The sequence below is a fragment of the Ostrea edulis genome, chromosome 3 (genome assembly GCF_947568905.1).
Source record: "Ostrea edulis chromosome 3, xbOstEdul1.1, whole genome shotgun sequence".
Taxonomy (NCBI): Eukaryota; Metazoa; Mollusca; class Bivalvia; order Ostreida; family Ostreidae; genus Ostrea; species Ostrea edulis.
Window position 1 is genome coordinate 16,536,305 of NC_079166.1, and position 19,505 is coordinate 16,555,809.

General features: G+C 35.3%; 1 protein-coding gene across 4 annotated transcripts in view; it reads left to right on the plus strand.

Moving 5' to 3' along the window:
* Nucleotides 1-19,505, plus strand: part of LOC125675105 (lysine-specific histone demethylase 1A-like) — a 38,329-nt gene that overhangs the window by 12,466 nt on the left and 6,358 nt on the right. For 2 of the 4 annotated variants that reach the window (XM_056160224.1, XM_056160226.1), the window contains exons 6-16: nucleotides 3,112-3,218; nucleotides 3,444-3,525; nucleotides 3,876-3,970; nucleotides 4,839-4,981; nucleotides 7,280-7,370; nucleotides 10,135-10,269; nucleotides 10,538-10,611; nucleotides 12,088-12,248; nucleotides 13,642-13,940; nucleotides 15,199-15,441; nucleotides 18,823-18,904. In XM_056160224.1, the coding sequence (XP_056016199.1) occupies nucleotides 3,112-3,218; nucleotides 3,444-3,525; nucleotides 3,876-3,970; nucleotides 4,839-4,981; nucleotides 7,280-7,370; nucleotides 10,135-10,269; nucleotides 10,538-10,611; nucleotides 12,088-12,248; nucleotides 13,642-13,940; nucleotides 15,199-15,441; nucleotides 18,823-18,904 (1,512 nt within the window). The remainder of the gene's footprint in view (nucleotides 1-3,111; nucleotides 3,219-3,443; nucleotides 3,526-3,875; nucleotides 3,971-4,838; nucleotides 4,982-7,279; nucleotides 7,371-10,134; nucleotides 10,270-10,537; nucleotides 10,612-12,087; nucleotides 12,249-13,641; nucleotides 13,941-15,198; nucleotides 15,442-18,822; nucleotides 18,905-19,505) is intronic. The other 2 variants (XM_056160225.1, XM_048912602.2) reach the window with 1 other exon arrangement.

Genomic DNA, 19,505 nt, shown 5'->3' on the forward strand with positions numbered 1-19,505 from the left:
TCCTTGTTTATGTTTTTATCGAGAGCTTTTTGAAACGGCGATTTTGATTGGACGATATTTTAAACTCTCACTTTGCGCGCGAGAAGCACATGGCAGTGAAAAATAATGAAGCGTCGAACGAATACATTACATGATTTCTTCCAGTCAAAACATCGGAAAGGTGTGTATTTAACACCACTGTGACTAACTTGTCTGAGGTAAAAATGTTCAACCCTTTGGTATATATTTAAAAATGTAGGTTAAAAAGTGGCATATGAACAAGGGTCATTTTGCCCCCTGAAATGCCTCAGAATGCAGGATTTTGCGTCTAATTTTCCAAAATTTCATGGGGGGGAATCCCCCCCATACACCCCCCCCCCCCATACACCCCCCCCCCCCCCCCCCCCCCCCCCCCCCCGGCCTGTTACAATTCTAAATGGGCCTGTTCAAATGAAATGAATGGAAAACACTGAACACTCGGCATCAGGTGTGAATGTAATGGGTCCCTGGAGATGACCTTAAAATCATATGTACCATGTCACAGTGGGTGTGACACGCTAAAGAGCCCTCACTGCTCAATGACCATAAGCGCCGAGCAAAGGCCTAAATTTGAAGCCCCACACCGATCTTGGTGATGTCTCCATATCAGTGAAAAATTTTTGAGTGAGACGTTAAACAATATCCAATCAATCAATTTATCATGAGGTTGATTGTATGAGTTTTATTGAGAGGATGATGTTATGAGTTTTATTGAGAGGATGATGTTATGAGTTTTATTGAGAGGATGATGTTATGAGTTTTATTGAGAGGATGATGTTATGAGTTTTATTGAGAGGATGATGTTATGAGTTTTATTGAGAGGATGATGTAATGAGTTTTATTGTGAGGATGATGTTATGAGTTTTATTGTGAGGATGTTATGAGTTTTATTGAGAGGATGATGTAATGAGTTTTATTGTGAGGATGATGTTATGAGTTTTATTGTGAGGATGTTATGAGTTTTATTGAGAGGATGATGTTATGAGTTTTATTGAGAGGATGATGTAATGAGTTTTATTGTGAGGATGATGTTATGAGTTTTATTGTGAGGATGTTATGAGTTTTATTGAGAGGATGATGTTATGAGTTTTATTGAGAGGATGATGTTATGAGTTTTATTGAGAGGATGATGTTATGAGTTTTATTGAGAGGATGATGTAATGAGTTTTATTGTGAGGATGATGTTATGAGTTTTATTGTGAGGATGTTATGAGTTTTATTGAGAGGATGATGTTATGAGTTTTATTGAGAGGATGATGTAATGAGTTTTATTGAGAGGATGATGTAATGAGTTTTATTGTGAGGATGATGTTATGAGTTTTATTGTGAGGATGATGTTATGAGTTTTATTGAGAGGATGATGTTATGAGTTTTATTGAGAGGATGATGTTATGAGTTTTATTGAGAGGATGATGTAATGAGTTTTATTGTGAGGATGATGTAATGAGTTTTATTGTGAGGATGATGTTATGAGTTTTATTGTGAGGATGTTATGAGTTTTATTGTGAGGATGTTATGAGTTTTATTGAGAGGATGATGTTATGAGTTTTATTGAGAGGATGATGTAATGAGTTTTATTGTGAGGATGATGTTATGAGTTTTATTGTGAGGATGTTATGAGTTTTATTGAGAGTTTTATTGTGAGGATGATGTTATGAGTTTTATTGAGAGGATGATGTAATGAGTTTTATTGAGAGGATGATGTTATGAGTTTTATTGTGAGGATGTTATGAGTTTTATTGAGAGTTTTATTGTGAGGATGATGTTATGAGTTTTATTGAGAGGATGATGTAATGAGTTTTATTGAGAGGATGATGTAATGAGTTTTATTGAGAGGATGATGTTATGAGTTTTATTGTGAGGATGATGTTATGAGTTTTATTGTGAGGATGATGTTATGAGTTTTATTGTGAGGATGTTATGAGTTTTATTGAGAGGATGATGTTATGAGTTTTATTGAGAGGATGATGTTATGAGTTTTATTGTGAGGATGATGTTATGAGTTTTATTGAGAGGATGATGTTATGAGTTTTATTGAGAGTTTTATTGAGAGGATGATGTTATGAGTTTTATTGAGAGGATGATGTTATGAGTTTTATTGAGAGTTTTATTGAGAGGATGATGTTATGAGTTTTATTGTGAGGATGATGTTATGAGTTTTATTGAGAGGATGATGTTATGAGTTTTATTGAGAGTTTTATTGAGAGGATGATGTTATGAGTTTTATTGAGAGGATGATGTTATGAGTTTTATTGTGAGGGATGATGTTATGAGTTTTATTGTGAGGATGGTGTTATGAGTTTTATTGAGAGGATGGTGTTATGAGTTTTATTGTGAGGATGATGTTATGAGTTTTATTGTGAGGATGGTGTTATGAGTTTTATTGTGAGGATGATGTTATGAGTTTTATTGTGAGGATGGTGTAATGAGTTTTATTGAAAGGATGATGTAATGAGTTTTATTGTGAGGATGATGTTATGAGTTTTATTGAGAGGATGATGTTATGAGTTTTATTGAGAGGATGATGTTATGAGTTTTATTGTGAGGATGATGTTATGAGTTTTATTGAGAGGATGATGTTATGAGTTTTATTGTGAGGATGATGTTATGAGTTTTATTGTGAGGATGATGTTATGAGTTTTATTGAGAGGATGATGTAATGAGTTTTATTGTGAGGATGATGTTATGAGTTTTATTGAGAGGATGATGTAATGAGTTTTATTGTGAGGATGATGTTATGAGTTTTATTGAGAGGATGATGTAATGAGTTTTATTGTGAGGATGATGTTATGAGTTTTATTGTGAGGATGATGTTATGAGTTTTATTGAGAGGATGATGTAATGAGTTTTATTGTGAGGATGATGTTATGAGTTTTATTGAGAGGATGATGTAATGAGTTTTATTGTGAGGATGATGTTATGAGTTTTATTGAGAGGATGATGTAATGAGTTTTATGGTGAGGATGATGTAATGAGTTTTATTGTGAGGATGATGTTATGAGTTTTATTGTGAGGATGATGTTATGAGTTTTATTGAGAGGATGATGTAATGAGTTTTATTGTGAGGATGATGTAATGAGTTTTAACTTACAGTGAAGAAACATGGGAAGGTAATAATCATTGGAGGCGGAATAGCCGGCTTGACAGCAGCCAGACAGCTAATGGCCTTCGGAATGGACGTCACAATTCTTGAATCCAGGGTAATTGTTAATTGGGGGGTATTTTAAAGTTAGCAGAGGCAAATCTCTGGATTTTTATTTTGAAACTTAAACTTACCATTTGTGTTAACACAGACTGGATTTATCAATTTCTTTTTCTGACTAATGGGGTTCAAATTGGATGTAACTAATTGTGATTAATAAGATACATGTAAATCTGACGATTTTTGACATTATATCTGACCTTCTGAATCTGTTGAATCACAGGACAGAGTTGGGGGTCGGGTAGCCACCTTCAGAAAGAATAATTACGTAGCAGACCTCGGCGCCATGGTGGTCACAGGGCTAGGTACGTATTTTTCTCTACGCTTTACATAAAGAGAGCATGGTGGTCACAGGGCTAGGTACGTATTTTTTTTCTACGCTTTACACAAAGTGAACATGGTGGTCACAGAGCTAGGTACATATTTTTCTCTACGCTTTACGCTAAGGAAACTTCATACTACAGTAATGTTTATAGCAGTTTTACTGTTTGTTTCTTTGTTCTTGGACCTATTGAATTATGGTAATTTGTATTGTTACATTAAATACCATTAAAGATTGATTTGAAAACAACACACTTCATGAAAATGTTGGAGCAAGAAGTCAATATCTTTATAAAATAAAGTATTAAAAGTTCTTAACTTTACCTGATACCAGGTGGAAATCCAATGACGATACTGAGCAGGCAGATCAACATGGAACTGCATAAAATTAAACAGAAATGTCCGCTGTACGAAACCAGCGGGAGTACGGTGAGTCGACCACGGTTAAAATCTTCGTTAGGAGTGACAGCGATAATCTTGTGATATATGTCACGATATTCTATAGGGGTACAGTAATAAGTGCATGATACGATACATGTCATGATAATCTATAGGGGTATATCGATAACCTCGTTATACAATATATGTCACGATATTCTATAACGATACAGTGATAACGAATGATATTAATGTCATGATATTCTAGAAATATACAGCAATAAGCTCATGATACAATGTATGTGTCATGATATCCTTTATCGCAAACATATTGTGGCCTTTTATCAGGAAAGATAATAATAGTGGGAAAACAATATGCCTGCCTCTATCTCAAGATGATGATCATTTAAGGAGTGCAACATTTGTGACATTTACTCATTATGAAAAGTTGTTGAATGATTTCCAAAATAGGTTTTATCTTTATAATGTAGTAATATTACTATACTTTGTATATTGGTATGGGTAGTTCAGTGGTTAGATCACCTATCTAGTGATAAAAGGGCCCCGGGTTCAATACCCGATTGTTTTAAAGATCTTTTTCTCCTTCTTTGCTACAGTAACGTCAATTTATACAATAACCTTACTGTAATACAGAAGAGCTGATATTACATTTTTTTCACTTGCAACAACCAAGATCTATCAAAATATGTTTACTCTAAAACAGACATAGCAGTATACCCCAAGAACTTTTACAGAAACAAGATAAAATGCAAGTGAATTTTACGTGAAATGTCATAAAAAATTATATGCTATTGATAAACGTGTTTCCTTTAAGAAATGCCTTCGTGTTCTGTCTGTCCACACTCTGCTCTTCTCTGAGAGATGTTTTTGTGTTTGACCCGGCCTGTGTGTTCTGTAGGTACCCAAGGACAAGGATGAAATGGTGGAGAGGGAGTTCAATCGTTTGTTGGAGGCGACCTCTTATCTTTCTCATCAGATGGACTTTAACTTTGTCAACAACAAGCCCGCCTCCCTGGGACAGGCTCTGGAGGCAGTCATCAGGTACCGTTCTATAGCTAGAAAAACAGTGTAATCCACTTATACTGAACTCACTTATATACAGCTAGAAATATAGTATACTCTCATTATACTGAAGTCACTTATATACAGCTAGAAATATAGTCTGCTATCATTATACTGAAGTCACTTATATACATCTAGATATATAGTCTGCTATCATTATACTGAAGTCACTTATATACAACTAGAAATATAGTCTGCTATCATTATACTGAAGTCACTTATATACATCTAGATATACAGTGTACTCTTATTATACTGAAGTCACTTATATACAACTAGAAATATAGTCTGCTATCATTATACTGAAGTCACTTATATACATCTAGATATACAGTGTACCCTCATTATACTGAAGTCACTTATATACAGCTAGAAATATAGTCTGCTATCATTATACTGAAGTCACTTATATACAGTTAGAAATATAGTCTGCTATCATTATACTGAAGTCACTTATCTACAGCTAGAAATATAGTCTGCTATCATTATACTGAAGTCACTTATATACATCTAGAAATATAGTCTGCTATCATTATACTGAAGTCACTTATATACATCTAGAAATATAGTCTGCTATCATTATACTGAAGTCACTTATATACATCTAGAAATATAGTCTGCTATCATTATACTGAAGTCACTTATATACATCTAGATATACAGTGTACCCTCATTATACTGAAGTCACTTATATACAGCTAGAAATATAGTCTGCTATCATTATACTGAAGTCACTTATATACAGTTAGAAATATAGTCTGCTATCATTATACTGAAGTCACTTATCTACAGCTAGAAATATAGTCTGCTATCATTATACTGAAGTCACTTATATACATCTAGAAATATAGTCTGCTATCATTATACTGAAGTCACTTATATACATCTAGAAATATAGTCTGCTATCATTATACTGAAGTCACTTATATACATCTAGAAATATAGTCTGCTATCATTATACTGAAGTCACTTATATACATCTAGATATACAGTGTACCCTCATTATACTGAAGTCACTTATATACAGCTAGAAATATAGTCTGCTATCATTATACTGAAGTCACTTATATACATCTAGATATACAGTGTACCCTCATTATACTGAAGTCACTTATCTACAGCTAGAAATATAGTCTGCTATCATTATACTGAAGTCACTTATATACAACTAGAAATATAGTCTGCTATCATTATACTGAAGTCACTTATATACATCTAGAAATATAGTCTGCTATCATTATACTGAAGTCACTTATATACAGCTAGAAATATAGTCTGCTATCATTATACTGAAGTCACTTATCTACAGCTAGAAATATAGTCTGCTATCATTATACTGAAGTCACTTATATACATCTAGATATACAGTGTACCCTCATTATACTGAAGTCACTTATATACAGCTAGAAATATAGTCTGCTATCATTATACTGAAGTCACTTATATACATCTAGATATATAGTCTGCTATCATTATAACAGTGTACCCCACTTATAGTCAAGACATAATCACAATTACAGTCACACCTCCCGACAGGAGCACTAATCACAATTACAGTCACACCTCTCAACAGGGCCACTAATCACAGTTACAGTCACACCTCCCGACAGGAGCACTAATCACAATTACAGTCACACCTCTCAACAGGGCCACTAATCACAATTACAGTCACACCTCCCGACAGGGCCACTAATCACAATTACAGTCACACCTCTCAACAGGGCCACTAATCACAATTACAGTCACACCTCCCGACAGGGCCACTAATCACAATTACAGTCACACCTCTCAACAGGGCCACTAATCACAATTACAGTCACACCTCTCAACAGGGCCACTAATCACAATTACAGTCACACCTCCCGATAGGGCCACTAATCACAATTACAGTCACACCTCTCAACAGGGCCACTAATCACAATTACAGTTACACCTCCCGACAGGGCCACTGGTTGCAATATATGGAGTTATCTCTCTTTGTATCTTAAATATGAGGTGATTTGGCTAACTTGGAATATTGTGTAGACTTTGTCTTGAGGGTGAATTTTTCAGCTCATCCAAAACAAATTTATGTTTGTAAAATGCAGGAGAAACATTAAAGAATAAAATGATGTTACAGAGTGCATGATAAACGTTAGATAAGAGTAATATTTACAGAATGCAGGGGAAATGTTAAATAACCTGGCTATTTTTACAGAATGTATGAGAAATGTTAAATAACACCGTTATATTTACAGAATGCAGAAGAAATGTTAAATAACACCATTATATTTACAGAATGCAGGAGAAACATGTGAAGGAGAAGCAGTGCGAACATCAGAGAAACATCATGGAGCTGCAGGAGAAACTGAAGAAGAACCAGACTGCGGTAAGTAATACAGGCCCGTAATTTACAGAACCAGACTGCAGTAAGTAATACAGGCCCGTAATTTACAGAACCAGACTGCAGTAAGTAATACAGGCCCGTAATTTACAGAACCAGACTGCAGTAAGTAATACAGGCCCGTAATTTACAGAACCAGACTGCAGTAAGTAATACAGGCCCGTAATTTACAGAACCAGACTGCAGTAAGTAATACAGGCCCGTAATTTACAGAACCAGACTGCAGTAAGTAATACAGGCCCGTAATTTACAGAACCAGACTGCAGTAAGTAATACAGGCCCGTAATTTACAGAACCAGACTGCAGTAAGTAATACAGGCCCGTAATTTTCAGAACCAGACTGCAGTAAGTAATACAGGCCCATAATTTTCAGAACCAGACTGCGGTAAGTAATGCAGGCCCACAATTTACAGAACCAGACTGCAGTAAGTAATGCAGGCCCATAATTTACAGAACCAGACTGCAGTAAGTGATGCAGGCTCATGATTTACAGAACCAGACTTGAATCAGGATTTTAAGCAACACAGGATTGTAATTTATGCTAAATGTGCAACCCCCATCTTTTTCAATCTTTTTGTTCCCTATTGCTGCTATTTTATGATAGGACAACACAGTGAAATGAAGATTGTAATGAAAATAACTTGTGAGCGGAAGACATTTTCTGCATCATAAAAATGACACCTTTGCAAGCATTGTCTTATGAAGTTGTGTAACGTGCTCTACCCTCATGTCTTTAGCACAGTCTGGGAATGTTGTCTGTTTACTATTTTATGTACTTGTATAGGGGGTAAATGTTCAAGAAATTTTACTCCACAAGTGAAATTAAACCAGGGAGAAAGTATTTGATAGATGTAATAAAAAAAAGATTAGAAAAGCTTCAGTAAAATGCCAGCAAGAATTGAACACCTGATTTCAGACTAAGGACTTTAAACCACTTTGCCAACTTGATAATTGAGGCATTACGTAGATTTTAAGAGACTGTTAAGCAGTTGAACATTGTGTTTCTACATTTTGATTGATTATTGATGATTATAGTATCTTTGAACATTGTGTTTATACATTTTATCGCAATTCACCTTTGAATTAGAACGCTTTACCCGATATAGTATTGCGTTGTGTGACGACACAATTGAATGAGACGATTGAACAATTTGAATGACATGTTTGATGTAATACAGCAAGAGTTTTCATTGGCCGATTACAGCCCGCCCACTTTCTCGAGCGCAGTCAGTGTAGCTGGAGAAATGTACATAGCTCTCTGAAAAGATCCACCTCTTATAAAAACCTTCGATTTATGGGTCACAAAAAGCTGTGGACGGTTGAGGCCTGAAATCGGTGTATTCTTGTGTTGCTGTCTCATAAACTCAATATAAAAATATCTTAACATATTTTCCTACTATATACTTGTGTCCAAACATACCTTCATAGTTTCATTAAAGCCACACATGAGCCGAAAACACGCAGCTTCAAATGATTTCGTTTGTTGACGTAGCCATGTTAGGTAGCCGGTCAATTCGAACTCTTGCTATTGGTATCTATTCATAAAATTGGTTGTAAGTTGTGTATTCGCTCTTCATTTATTGTCAACACGAATAATTAATAGAAATTCAAACATTTTTTGTACCAGTTTTTGTAAAGGTAAAATAAGCTCTTGATTAACGAAAATGCTACATAAGCCCATTAGATGGAGACCGGTCGGCGCGGCCGCTCATGACTAATGAAAGCCGCATTGCCGTGAGTTTAGCTATTTGAATAATTATCATTTAATGGGACTGGGGTGGTATATTATCTAAACTATTTAGCTAAAATATTTGGGGGGTATTAGTACACATCTAGACGCTAATGTGCCAGTATGGAAATGAACCAGGATTCGAATTGACTGGCTACCTAACATGGCTACGTCTACGAACGAAATCATCAAAAGCTGTGATCGAGTTTTTGTGTTTTAATAAATATTTGAAGGTATGTTTGGACACAAGTATAGTAGGAAAATATGTTAGGATTTTTTTTATTATTAAAGCTATGAGACAACAACACAAGAATACAACTTTTTCTTTTTCTTCCTTTGAAGTTTTTTTTTCCTTGAAGTTTTTTTTCCATCTAGCATCTGGCCGTCATGTTTTCAAATGCTGACTACTCCCGTATAAGGGAAATTGGGCGGACTTATACATATGGACCAATGAGAGTTTCTGTTGCATTTCGCAATTGTATTACAAACAAATTCAATTGTGTCGTCACACAACGCAATACTATATCGGCCAAAGCGTTCTAATTCAAAGGTGAATTGCGATAATTGAGGACTAATTATTACAGTATCTATGAAATTTATGTTTCTAAATTTTAATTGACGATTAATAATTACGATATCTATGAACATCGTTTTTCTACATTTTAATTGACAATTAATGATTACGATATCTATGAACTTTATCTTTCTACATTTCAATTGATGATTAATAATTACAATATCTATGAACATCGTTTTTCTACATTTTAATTGACGATTAATGATTTATACGATATCTATGAACTTTGTTTCTACATTTCAATTGATGATTAATAATTACAATATCTATGAACATCGTTTTTCTACATTTTAATTGACGATTAATGATTTATACGATATCTATGAACTTTGTTTCTACATTTCAATTGATGATTAATAATTACAATATCTATGAACATCGTTTTTCTACATTTTAATTGACGATTAATGATTACGATATCTATGAACATCATGGTGCAACAGATGCTGTCCCTGAAAGACAAGGTGGAGGAATTACACAAGCAGTGGAAGGAAGCTACTGAAGTCAAGCCACCAAGGGACATAACTGCTGAGTTCTTAGTCAAGAGCAAGCTCAGGGATCTCAACACAGCCTGCAAAGTAAGAAACAATCCCATGTGTTGGCGGAGGAGGAAATTTCGCCAAAGATAACATCTCTAAGATTGCCATCAATATTCTTAAATAATAATTGCAAAAAATGACAAAATGTCAAAAATTATGGTGCCAACTACTTTTTTTAGACAAATCCGGCAAACATTTCTTAATGCCAGAATTACCAGATGTATGGTAGAATGCACAAAACGATTAATGCATGCATGCGAGTTTGATTTCAGTTTCCAAGACATCCCTGTTTTGTTTTTACTTGTAGGAATATGAACAGCTCCAAGCACAGCAGAAAGAGATTGAAGACAAACTTCAAGAGCTGGAAACATCATCTCCCAGGTAATTTGATATTGTTTGTGTATTAGAAATGTTATCTCCCTGATAACTTGATATTGTATAATATACATATTATGTAATGGAGATGTCATCTCCCAGGTAACTTGATATTGTGTGTGTATTAGAGATGTCATCTCCCAGGTAACTTGATATTGTGTGTGTATTGGAGATGTCATCTCCCAGGTAACTTGATATTGTGTGTGTATTGGAGATGTCATCTCCCAGGTAACTTGATATTGTGTGTGTATTGGAGATGTCATCTCCCAGGTAACTTGATATTGTGTGTGTATTAGAGATGTCATCTCCCAGGTAACTTGATATTGTGTGTGTATTGGAGATGTCATCTCCCAGGTAACTTGATATTGTGTGTGTATTAGAGATGTCATCTCCCAGGTAACTTGATATTGTGTGTGAATTAGAGATGTCATCTCCCAGGTAATTTGATATTGTACGCATGTCATGCAGTCTGTTGACATCTTGTGTATTTCTTGGGGAGGGGTGGGGGTAATCTATGCTGTGATCTTTTATAAATTACTCTCAAATTACTTGCATTTATGGGATTAAATCTTCATTGTTTATAAAAACCTGCGCTTTTTATGATTTATTATATAATTGTAGTTCAGTAGCACTAGATTGTGAAGGATTTAAAATCCATACCACAAAAACAAAGATGACCCCCCCCCCCCCATCCCTACCCCATGAAAATGTTTGATTTTCCTATTTCACCACATATCCACAACCAGATAATATCAGCTTATTTAAGCAGTTGGCAGATCACTATTCTTGTGGTTTCACATTGGCACGAGCAACCTCTCTTGCCCTTTCTTTTACTCTTAATAATGTTATGCAACCAGAAGGGAGGAAAAACCTACAAAACAGAGATTCAAACTCCCTGAATCTCTAGTCAGGTGCTCTATCAACTGTTCAACTTAGCCACTGATGACTGACCCCGGCTGACTGCCACCGTATTCTTGGCTAACATTGTCATTTTGAAAATTACTGCCTCCTGTATCTTTAACTTAGTATCCTACCGGAAAAGTCGGAGGGGACTTTAGGTTTGCACTCTGTCCATCTTTCAGTCCGGAAAATCAGTTCTCTGCATTTTTTTTTCATCATGCTTACAGATAGATATTCATTTGATATTTGTTACATTGCTTTACCATGACAAAAGTTACATATCGAGTTCAAATTTTGATCTGGTCCATTAGTTTTTTGCTGAGTTACCTGCCTCTGAACATAGAAAATAGAGAATTTGAATCTGTCATATATGGGTTTTATTCTAAGGGACCTGGTTATTCCTGTGCATAAACTTTTGAAGCACGAGTATAATTAATCATGCAGAATTTTAAACAAATGACTTGGGGCCGGTAAGGGACATTTATTTCTATGCGATACTCAAATAATGCTGTTGACTTGGCTTCTTAATTTTCACGTTTTGTCGTTGTGTGCTGCAGTGAAAACTCCGCTAATTCTCTGTAGATTTGGTTGCAGTGATGTGTACCTATCATCGCGTGACAGACAAATCCTCGACTGGCACTTTGCCAACCTGGAATTCGCCAATGCCACGCCCCTTTCCCTTTTGTCACTCAAACACTGGGACCAGGATGATGACTTTGAATTTTCTGGGAGTCATCTAACAGGTATTTCATATTTTCATTTAACAAATACTTTCAATGTATTTTCATCTAACAGGTACTTTGTATTTTCATCTAACAGGTACTTTGTGTTTTCATTTATCAGGTACTTTGTATTTTCATTCTAAGACGATTGCATCATTGCATACTGTATCTGTGGTTATTTATATACAGTTGTGACAAAAAGCATTGCATGTGGTTATAGAACAAAGTTATCTTGGGCCATCAAACATCAGAATTGTTAATCTTCAAGTATCAAAAATGTGTCACCACTATGCAGATGTCATGTGACTTTGTATGGCAGGTAGCCATGATGAAAAAGTAAAGAAGCTTTAGATAAGGCTCGTTCAGCCGGTGCCAGACTTGTTGTATAAAAGACAACTGTGTCTAATCCCAAGTATTGTGATAATAAATCCTGACATTGAACTGAGTGTCTGTGGTGGAGTTTAAGAGATCATAATGAAGACATAACCTGCATACTCAATCGTTTTGTCATGCCTGTTGAAGACATAATACCCTTAGCTTTGTTGATAATCTCCCTTTGTTTTCAAGGTTTGCAGAAAGCAGTGGAGCTGTTTGTTTATTCTGAGTGGGAAATTGATTTCTCACTCCATCTTGATTGCATAATCTGTAGTCGAGAATAAGCTGTGTGATAGAAATCTGTGCAAATTCATTTCATGTGCCATTTCTGTACATGACAGTTGTTTTCTGAAAGCAAAAGAGAATCAGCATTCTCCGATTTATTATCATTTGTTTTTTTATTTCTATTTTATAAAGAACCATCTTTGACATGCTTTTCTTGGAAAGAAAGATATTTTTCTGAGTCAACATTGTTTTTCATATCTATTTTATTGCTGAATTAAAAAAAGAAACAAGTTTTGAAGAAAACATATTAATTTTCGTAGGTGTGCATTATAAACCTGGGTGTTTTATGACAATACTACTGTTAAAGTTTGTGGCATTTCTGCCATCATTCTGTGTGTATCACTTCTAGACATCATGATATCTGCCCAATATTGTTTAGCCCTGGGATTGAAAATGGGGGTGGGGTATTGTTTGTCTGTATGCAACCTTAACTTTTGTTATAATGTTTGACCTGGATAATATATGGACTTCATACTTTGAAATTAAGTACCTAGGTCAAATTCATTTGATAAAGGTCAAGGTCAAATTTCTACAATTGAACTTGACCATACTTGAGGGCATGTTCCACATAACATTTATTTCCTCAGTATTTTATGTTGGGAATGGCTATGTGAACATAGAAAAGTTAGAGAAGAAAATTTTTGATTATTTTGACAAATGTGGAAGGGATTATCTCATTAGGCTGAAAAAGAGGAAAGGGTTCATGACAAAGAAGTAAGCATTTTTTAGATGAAATTTTATTAATTTTTGACAGTTCGCAATGGCTACTCTTGTGTCCCAGTGGCTTTAGCGGAGGGACTGGACATCAAACTGAACACAGCGGTCAGAAAGTGCAATCACTCGGCCACAGGGGTGGAGCTAGTGGTCAGCAATGCCAAAAATAACACCAACCAGCAGACCCTGAAAGCAGACGCGGTCCTGTGTACCCTCCCACTGGGCGTGCTCAAGGAGTGCATCAAAGGAAATGGTCTGAACTGTGTTCATTTTAATCCTCCCCTGCCAGAGTGGAAGTCGTCAGCCATTCAGAGGATGGGATTCGGAAACCTTAACAAAGTAAATATTGTTTATAGAAATATCAGCCAATCAGAGAATGGAGTTCGGAAACCGTAACAAAGTAAATATTGTTAATAAATATATCAGCCAATCAGAGGATGGGACTCGGAAACCTTAAGAAAGTAAATATTAGTGATGAATCGATTGTCAATCATTTTTGGCTCTTCGATTCCAATTATCGATTCTCTTTTTCATAATCGATTGTCGCTTGTACACTAATTAATAATATCTTATCCGAGATTCATCTGACTGTTACTCCCGCTTTTATATCGAGACATTTGCGGGGGAGAGTCAGAGTGGACTCCACATTGAAAAGTGGGAATTCAGTGACACCAGCAAGTGTGTATGCTGCACATATCCATAAAACTAAATAGAAATAAACCACATGTAAATACCAGTTATATTGATCATTGATCGAAACAGTTCTTCCAATTATGACCGATTATGGATTATGAAATTTTCCCGATTTTTCAACACTAGTAAATATTATTGATAAAGATATCAGCAATCAGAGGATGGTATTCGGAAAGTATTATTAATAAATAGTACATCCAATAGATTTCTCCTGCTTTTCGTTAGAGGCAACTAAATGGGACGGTCCTTCGTGTGAGACCGTAAAAACCGAGGCCCCATGTCAAAGCAGGTGTGGCATGATAAAGATCCCTCCCTGCTCAAAGGCCTTAAAAGCCGAGCATAGGCCTAAACTTTGCAGCCCTCCACCGGCAATATGAGTGAAAAATTCTCAAGAGAAACGTTAAACAATATACAATCAATCTGTATTGCAATAGGCATTGTATTGAACTTTTCGAAACAATACCCTGCCCTATTACTGTCTTGGTCTAATTGCAAATAAGGTTAGATTCTTTTCTATAAAGCATCTTTCCATTTCAAATAGTCAATGTTCAATTTTTAAAAAATCTGAAGAATGACAAGGTTGTGGCTTATCAGATTGATGTTCAAGCATCATCACTTGATTTTAATTTAAGTTTGTAGATATCTTGACCTCCCTGGGCTAAGGCAGGGCTGCTGTAAGGGTATATCATTCGTGAATAATAAGGTGACTTAGGTTAGCATTTATGGACCCTCATCATCGCCAGCCGCGAATACTGAGTCCGGTAATACCTACCCGTGTGTAAACATAGACAATAGGCTTGGCTTGTGACGATGATGACCCCTTGGTCTGTATGAGAGTATATTTATAGTTTTCAGATGTTCAGTACGGGGAATTGACTCTTCTTTTACTTGATTGTCTTTGCAGGTAGTCCTTTGTTTTGACAGAGTGTTCTGGGACCCTAATGCTAACCTGTTTGGACACGTCGGCAGCACCACTGCGAGCCGCGGTGAACTGTTCCTTTTCTGGAATCTCTACAAGGCTCCTGTGTTACTGGCCCTGGTTGCCGGGGAAGCTGCTGCCATCATGGAGAACGTCAGCGATGATGTCATAGTGGGACGCTCGCTTGTCGTCCTCAAGGGGATATTTGGAAACAATGCAGTACCCCAGGTAGGGTTTATGTTTCAAAATATTAATGATGTTATTACTTGTAACAAAAATGTGTCCATCTTTCTGTCTGTTCATCCACTCCACTGTTTGTCCATCTCTCTATCTGTCCATCCACACCACTGTTTGTCGATCTCTATCTGTCCATCCACACCACTGTTTGTCCATCTCTCTATCTGTCCATCCACTCCACTGTTTGTCCATCTCTCTATCTGTCCATCCACACCACTGTTTGTCCATCTCTCTATCTGTCCATCCACTCCACTGTTTGTCCATCTCTCTATCTGTCCATCCACTCCACTGTTTGTCCATCTCTCTATCTGTCCATCCACTCCACTGTTTGTCCATCTCCACTCCACTGTTTGTCCATCTCTCTATCTGTCCATCCACACCACTGTTTGTCCATCTCTCTATCTGTCCATCCACTCCACTGTTTGTCGATCTCTCTTTCTGTCCATCCACTCCACTGTTTGTTCATTTCATCGCTTTGTAATGGAGAGGTGTTAGTAGGTCACATGAGGTAAAATTAAGTTATATATTGCCAGATGGTATGTAGCAACAATAACCAAAATGAAGGTCATAGGTTAAATATGTTTGAAATGTTTGTTCATGCAGTAACTCAATTATGAAGAAAAATTAAAAGCATTTATTTGTTAAAATGTTACTTATGACCTGATGGTATGCTATGACCTTGAACCTAAGCCCATGTGACCAACATTAAGGTCACTGGCAAATCAAAAAGATGGAAAGGGACATTAAGTATACGTGTATATATTCACATTTGACGTTTTTACTTGAATGCATCAATCACAAATTCCTTTAATACTGGTTATAATTCTTTAAAGCTTTAACATTGGTCATAATATTGTATAAAGTGTTGATATCCGTTATTGCATAAAGCTTTAATATTTGGGGTTTTCTTACCAATTCACACAGGGTCCAGGGTCTGTAGAATTGGGGAAAATTGACGCATAAAATGTTCAAATTGGGGAAATTTGAAAACTATTACTTTGTGCATAAGAATCAATAAAAATGTAAAAAAAAAAAAAATGCCTTGATGTATTTTAATGATCACAATAAACAAAACATGGTATACATTGATAGTAAAATCTCAACCCTCTCTGTCTAAATGAAAAATCTGATAGTTGAATGCATTTCATTGAAATTTCTACACATTTTCAACAATGTCACCTTTTATAAGATTATTTCTACAAGGTCATTTTATTTCTATTGACATTTTACCTATTTGATATTTATAGTGTGGTTTTATTTTAATTGTAGTTAAAACAAGTTCATTCTAAATAAATAATTGTAGCTAAAACTAGTTCATTCTAAATAAATGATTGTAGTTAAAACTAGTTCATTCTAAATAAAATATATTTAAAATATGCAGATGTACTTGCCTGTGTTTTAATTCAAACAAACATAATTGCTACGAGACTGAAATTTCTGGGGATGAATTTTCTTGATCCACACAGTCGGATTTACCGATACCGTTTTACAACTCATGGAGGATATGCAACGGTTTCATCATCGCAAAAGAACTACTTCTTGACACCTAATTCCTCATTTTTGTGGTGTTTTGAGTTGTCCTTTTTTCAACAGTTTTATTTGTAATATTTGAAATTATTGCGAAATGATTACCATTAAAAGTACTAACCAAGTAACCAGTCTACATGTTTTGAACTACTCAGCGAGTTATCTAATCACCGAAATACGAATTTAAAACACAAGCATAAGAATGCATAATTAATATGAAGTACTACTAATAATTAGTTATGTTGTTAATGATTTATATAATATTTCTAGCATAAGAATGCATATTTCATTTGAAGTACTACAGATTAATGACGATAATGATTTATATAATTTTTCTATCACAAGTAAAGCTTCATAAATGTCTTTACAATCAAACATTTTATTGGAACATTATACAGTATTCAGGTGACCGATAAGGCCTGTGGGCCTCTTGTTTTTATTGATTTGGGTGAGCACACTTCCAGTGAAAGAAGAAAAAGTGTTGATGTAATCACACAATTGTGATTTATTCATAATGATTTCTCAGTAATGGAGCAAAGTCTATATGACAACATAATAAGTTTGAGATTTTATGAAACTCATGAGAAATTATGTTAGTACCAGCTCGTAAACTCACTTGTAGTACAGTGTTTCTGTGGAAGGAAAGAGTTCCGGAACAAATTTTGTTTATTCAACACATTTTTCTCTGAGAAATAAATCACACTGGCAGGTATTCTATAGCATTTTAAGAGGCTTTTTTTTAATAAGCTCTCTTTGTATTAATCAGATTTAGAGGGGAAATTAAATACTGAAAAACAACTGCATGTATATGTAAAGAGCAAACAAATGGTTCTTTTCGTTTGATCAGGTGCTGAACTCAGTTCTGTCGCATGAATGCTGCATGCTTGGTGGTAAAATATTTAAGAAATAAAAGAAAGCTTTTATGTTGTGTTCATATTATTTACTCAGCTGCACGTAATTAACTTCTTTTATGTTGTAAACCAAAGTACGAATCTGTGTAGTAAAGACCTAATTTTTTTTAACCTTGCTTTGGGAAATTTTAACTTTTGATATCTTCTGTTAATGTCTGGTGCAAGTTTCTATTTTATGAGGGGATTTTTCTTGCATGAAGTAACAGAAACATTTTATTTTAAGGGGAAAAAAATCATGACATCTTAAAAACTTATGAGAAGGAGGATTCACCCACCACATAAATGACAAATTTTCTGACTCTCAATTTAAAATGCTTTAATGTTCATCAATGGTTTTTGCAGATTTTGTCTTGAAAAAAGTATTTTTTGTATATAAACAACCAGATTTCATGTAGTGCAAAATAAATGCAAGGTCTAAATCAGGTTTTTTTAGGTAGTTTTGTTAATGTGAATGGGAACCTTTGCTTCACTATTTCTAATGCCATGGGAACTGTTTTATGTTCAAGCTTTACAGGAGTGGAGGTGAACCTGATTTAGAAATTAGGTGTTTGAGAGAAGTTGGGGTCATTTCAATTCATGATTCTATATTAATGTTTTTACCTTCAACATCTTCACCAATTGAAATGATAGCCATTTCCTCATGAATGTGAACAATGTCTGTATGAATCCTGGTAAATATAGTACGACTATTTTGACGGCTGGGAATATTCTGACAGAAATAAAAGTGAAATGTTACTATAAGAAATAAATTTCATTTTTGAGAATACATGATAGTATGAAAAGCAATGCCTCAAGCCAGCATACCTGCTTCATGAAATATTCCGGCATAAAGCGTCACACTTCATGCCCGCATGTATTTTCAAAATTGAAATTTATTTCGTATGTATGAAGATGTGTTAAAATTGAGACTTTGTTTTTTGTTTCTGTATAACAGCCTAAAGAGACCTTGGTGACACGGTGGAGGGCAGACCCCTGGGCCCGGGGGTCCTACTCGTTTGTAGCAGCGGGATCCTCAGGTAAGACTGAAACCATTTCTCATTCATCAATGTAGACAACTTATCCTCTTATTAATTTACACAGTGGATAAATATACAGGGAAACCATACCTAGACAAATTTTCTCTCTCAAATCCAGATGTGTTGTGTTTGAGAAATTTATAAGCATGTAGCACATTGGACCCCAGGTGTATAATCTAGAAGGAGTTGAATTTGTGGGGACCAATTTTCATGGATTTGCCAATATTTTACAGTTTGGGATGTGATCTTGTGAATGTGCTTTCCGTACAATGAAACATCATATAAATTTCTTATTTTGCTATAGTTTGAACTTTAAAAGTACCCTAGAGATCCAGGAAAATTGCGCCCCTTGAAATTGAATGATTCCTCAGTACTGAAGTGAGCAGAATATTACCATCATTGTAGGAATTGTTTCTGTTAGGGGATGTTTTGAGAAGTTGTCAATTGTGGTTGCTTATCCCAATTCCTGATTGTGTATATACTCTAGGACTGCAGGACTGTATAACCAATGTGAAAGACAGAATTGGACTTAGCTCAAATATTTACATTTTCACTGTTTTTCTGTTAAACCTTTTCAGAATCTCTGTGATGTTATTAAGCA